The 4,465-nt window shown below is 34.7% G+C and overlaps 1 protein-coding gene across 3 annotated transcripts; it reads right to left on the bottom strand.

Annotated features, from left to right (window-relative positions):
• Positions 1–435: 435 nt before the first annotated feature.
• Positions 436–3,301, bottom strand: LOC100794851 (zinc finger protein 4-like). Of its 3 annotated transcripts, none has more exons than XM_006595505.4 (2): positions 2,905–3,099; positions 436–1,589 (listed from the first exon to the last, which is right to left on the bottom strand). In XM_006595505.4, the coding sequence occupies exon 2, from the start codon at positions 1,475–1,477 to the stop codon at positions 704–706; it is 774 nt and encodes a 257-aa protein (XP_006595568.1). In that variant the 5' UTR covers positions 1,478–1,589; positions 2,905–3,099; the 3' UTR covers positions 436–703. The 3 variants fall into 3 exon arrangements, with proteins under 3 accessions (XP_006595568.1, XP_025981064.1, NP_001241479.1); XM_026125279.2 differs by lacking the exon at positions 2,905–3,099 and adding an exon at positions 2,787–2,804; NM_001254550.2 differs by lacking the exon at positions 2,905–3,099 and adding an exon at positions 3,130–3,301 and having other exon boundaries at positions 439–1,589.
• Between the last annotated feature and the right edge of the window lie 1,164 nt (positions 3,302–4,465).

The raw sequence follows: 4,465 nt of genomic DNA on the forward strand, positions 1-4,465 counted from the left end.
AGAAAATCCAAGTTATTATGTGTTGGAGGCAGACGTGACAAATGAACCAAATCCCAATACTATCCGAAGGTTATTGAAAATATTTGTGGTTATTAAGCATTCTCTTTTCCGTTTCCTATTTGGACTGTTTGATATTTCTTGGTTTGGTAATAAATTATCGTAAGCCAAACATACCAATGGGCCACATACGCTACCACTTTGAAGAGTGGATTTCAATAGTCAATGCAAGTAGCCTTGACCATCTCGAAGATGCTTGCAGCAAAATATCCATAACTAAGAACCCGTATCAAATTTATTCACAACAATAAAATCATAGCAACTTTCATGACTTTTATTCCTAACCAAAGGAGCTAAATACTAGTCAAACAAGATGAGTTTAATGGTCAATATAATCCAGAATGGAAACAAAAGACAGAAAGCATAGAAGCTCAATAATTACAGTGAAGGGAAAACATGATTTATATAACAAGCACAGAAGCTCCAAAATTGTCCTCCCGGAGCTCTTATACAACGAGAAACATAGAAAACAAAATAACAAAGCAAGATTCCTAAGAGAGAAAACTGAAAATGAAAGTAAAAGGAAACCCAACTGAGTATAGGAATCAATCTGGTAATCATGGCCCCTTGCATGCATGTCTTACTGTACAATAACATAACAATAAAGCAGACAACTCGAGGCCAGAACTATACCAAATAACCTCCTTCAAAGTTTCAAAGTCAAATCTGGTGTTGAGTTCTCTATGTCTACAGGTGGGTTCACCTCAGTAAAACTCATATTAGAACTTCCAGTCAGTATGAAATTCTGATGACTATCACCTGCCTCGGCAACTTGACGAAAACTACCAGGCCACAACAAATCTGACTCGTCATCCTCCAAGAATATCGGGTGGCCAAGATACCCTTGATCATATCTTGCATTGCTCTTTATCTCAGGAGGCCTCATTGTTGGTAAGAAACCATGGTGCAGTGAGGAGTGCGCCTTTATTCCCAAGGACCTGAAAGAACCATGCAGAGGGAGAGATGCTAAATTGGCATACCTTTCAGAGAAAAACCCCATTCTCATGGCCCTTTTTGCTAATGTCCTTTCTCTCTTGTGTGCATTCTGGTGTCCACCAAGAGCCTGAGAACTGAAAAACTTGCGCTGGCAGTAATTGCAAGAGAAGACTCGTGGAATGGTTGCTGCTGTAGTTTGAGAGGCAGGTTCATTGCTGCTCTCACTAGTGCTTGAGAATGAGAATCCTATTGAATCTCTTCCCCCTGGCTCACTATTCTTGAAGTTGAGACTTAAGTCAAGTGAAATAGCATCAGAATTAGGATGAATCCCTATTGGATTTGTGATGTTGGAAATGTTGGTGAGGCTATCACTACACGGACCTATAGAGGTTTCTTGAATAGATACATTGGAAGCAACCTGGCTGCTAACCTCAGATTCATATTCTGCACATGCCTCCACTTCAAGATCAAAGTTTGGTTTCATGATTTAGCTATGCTTATGTTAGAAATTATTTACAAAATAGAAATGGAAATTAACCACTGAGTATTCAGAATAAGATCTATTTCTGAGCTTGCACTGAGATGTTTATTTCATCCTGCAATTAGGTAAGCCATGAAAATCCATCAGTTCAAGTTTAGCAATCATCAAAACAAAAAAAAAATTCTTGAGTCAATATTACTAATATGTGCATTTGATTGATACTGAAAAAGATTACTAGATACTCATCCATGCACCATGTCTTGTGATTCATGTGCCTTGAAAATGAACTTTCACTGCTTGAAAAACATTTTTACTTGGTGCTTGTGATTTGTTTGGCCAGCCAAATGTAAAAGAAAAAAGCACTAATTTGTGGCACAACTCTTGTTGAAGGCAAAATAGGTTCTATATCCAGTAAAAGCTATTGGTAACAACAAATGGGCAGCATAGCAGTGGCCATATATAAGCCCATACTCAAAAATACAAACAAAATTGTGTTGTGTTTTAGTTGTATCGGAATTTATGATGATTTGACTTATGACAGATTCGTTAACAAAATGTAATGGTTAAATGCTATAATTATTTTGATCCAACTATCCTAGATTTTGTCTTTTCAGACTTATCTAGTAAAAATTCAGATAAACAAGAAAGCTGATTGCTGAATATGAACATTCAAAACCATCCAATTTACAAATGTATGATTGCATATTTGAAATTAAGGTGTAAGTGTGATATGGATGCCTATTCAGATTGGAGGATACAATTGTAACACCTATAGAAAGGAACTAATCCTGATTGAATCTTCACATATGCTTTGTTAACTTGCTTAACCTTTTTCAAGTAAGTGATAAAGTAGAATAAAATAAACTATAAAGTAGCAAGAAGACATGCCATGAAGTTCATGAACAACTAGTTAACCAATATGAGTGTTTTCACATTTCATCAACTGATTCAACGCCAAAGCATCATCAACGATCCAGGAAATGAAATTCCTGTTATTGTTAACTATAATTAGTAACATACTACATCTAATCTGAAATTAATGTTGAATCTGCTATGGAGATTCTTTCTGATAATATATGTCCAAGGACTCATTGAATTAGAAAATTGAACGACATAAGTGCTTCTCAGTCCCTTGATGAGAGAGGGAGAGAGAGAACACAACACCCAAGTTAAACTTGAACTCCATCAGTTTGTTAGTGCAAGTCAAGGTTTAGAGACAATTAAGGCCACCAATCAGCACACAAGACAGAGAAAATCAAAAACATTAATATATAGATCGAACAACATCAACATATCCAAAACAAACAATTACATGCACACACTGGTTTGAGTTGTTTCATCTTTGTCCCTCCCAATTTTAAAACTAAATCTACCTGGATTTTCACTCTGTATAAACAAACACACAGTATAGAGACAAAGAAAAGGCCTACTTGTGATAGTTTACACTTTACAGAAGAAAACTACTTTGGAGCCTCTAGCAAGAGAAGAAGATTTTGGTGGTGACAAAACGAGGCAGCACTGATGGCATGAGATGAAGTTTGAAAGTAAATTCCACAAACCATTTGCTTTATTCAGTGATTCAGACTTATCTTAAACTCAAGAAAGAGTTGAGAAAAGCAAAAGTGGAAAAGTAAAATAAGACAACCAGTACTTACTTAAGTACACAGATGACAGTGCAAGAAGTGTTGCATGCCTCCTCAAACTTCAAGATCAAGTGAAAGTGGCTTGCTTCTGAAATCACCCTAAAAACTGTTTTGGAATTGGAGACATCTGTTCCTAGTGTAGCTTTCCTAGCTTATAACTGTTTATGAGAAGACAAAATTGGTCATTGAGTTTTCTATGTTTCTGAAACACTAATAGAGGGTAAGGTGTCACCTTACTTAGATATTTTTTTAATTTAGAAGTTTAACTGAAAAGGAATAAAAAACAAAGGAAGAGTAAATGGGGAGAGAGAGACATAGAGATGGTGGGTATTGATGTTTAATTATGGGAAAGAACAGGTAAGAAAGAAGTGGAGGGTTGGGGAACAGAGAAGTCAGAGGAGGAAAAGGAGGCTTTGGGACATATAAAAAGATTGAGAGTGGGAGATATGATCAAATTAATATGCTATAGTCTTTTGAGTGTCTGAGGTGCATACCTCTTTTTTATTTTAGTAAATAATCTATGCACTTGTATTTTAAATTATTATTTAATTATAAATTATTTGAAAAAAATTTAATTTAATTGATTGAATAAAATATGTAAATTAACGAATAAAAAAAATTACAAATTGTGTCATAACTAACAGTTTGTCTTATCTTCTTATCATCCTTAGTCATATATTATAAGTTATTAACTTTTATATTAACTATATTAAAAGTCATATGTATCATAATATCTAATTGGTTAATTGTATAAAAGTTTTTATTTTATACAAATAGTAAATAGAAATCAAACTCTTTTTCTCCATTTAGCAGGGCTTTTTCTAAGAAAGCTAACAAGTAAGAAGTAACAACTGTTTTACCTACTTACGAAGTTCAAACTATAACTAGGTTGATCGTACAAGGTATGAGGAAGAACCGAAAAACAAGCCAACAACAGTGTAGTCATTATTCCCACCAAAGATTCTCTAGCTTTCTTTCTCTCTCTCTCCATCTCCACCACTTCAAAAGTGTTTCAGATAACACCACAATGCATGGGGTCAGATTTCAAGTCTCATGTTTGGTTCAATCTACACGTCCAACATAACTACTCTCCCCATCCTATTCAGACCATAGCATAAATTATTCATGATCCCATGTAATAAGATATAATAACATCAATTGTTTCTTAACAACTCCACTCACAATAAATAATAGACCCCTTCCCAACAACCGTTTCATTTAGTATTTATGAATTATGTGAACCCCCCTCCCTTTTTCTTCTTCTTTTTTTCATCCTCATAATGTTTGCGAAATTCCTTCCGCTTTCTTTCTTTCAAGTTTAAGATAAAATTATAAAGAGACAGCAATT

The sequence above is a fragment of the Glycine max genome, chromosome 14, assembly GCF_000004515.6.
Source record: "Glycine max cultivar Williams 82 chromosome 14, Glycine_max_v4.0, whole genome shotgun sequence".
NCBI lineage: Eukaryota > Viridiplantae > Streptophyta > Magnoliopsida > Fabales > Fabaceae > Glycine > Glycine max.

Coding starts and splice junctions, on each gene's coding strand:
- LOC100794851 (XM_006595505.4), bottom strand. CDS start 1,477: ATGAAACCAAACTTTGATCTTGAAGTGGAGGCATGTGCAGAATATGAA.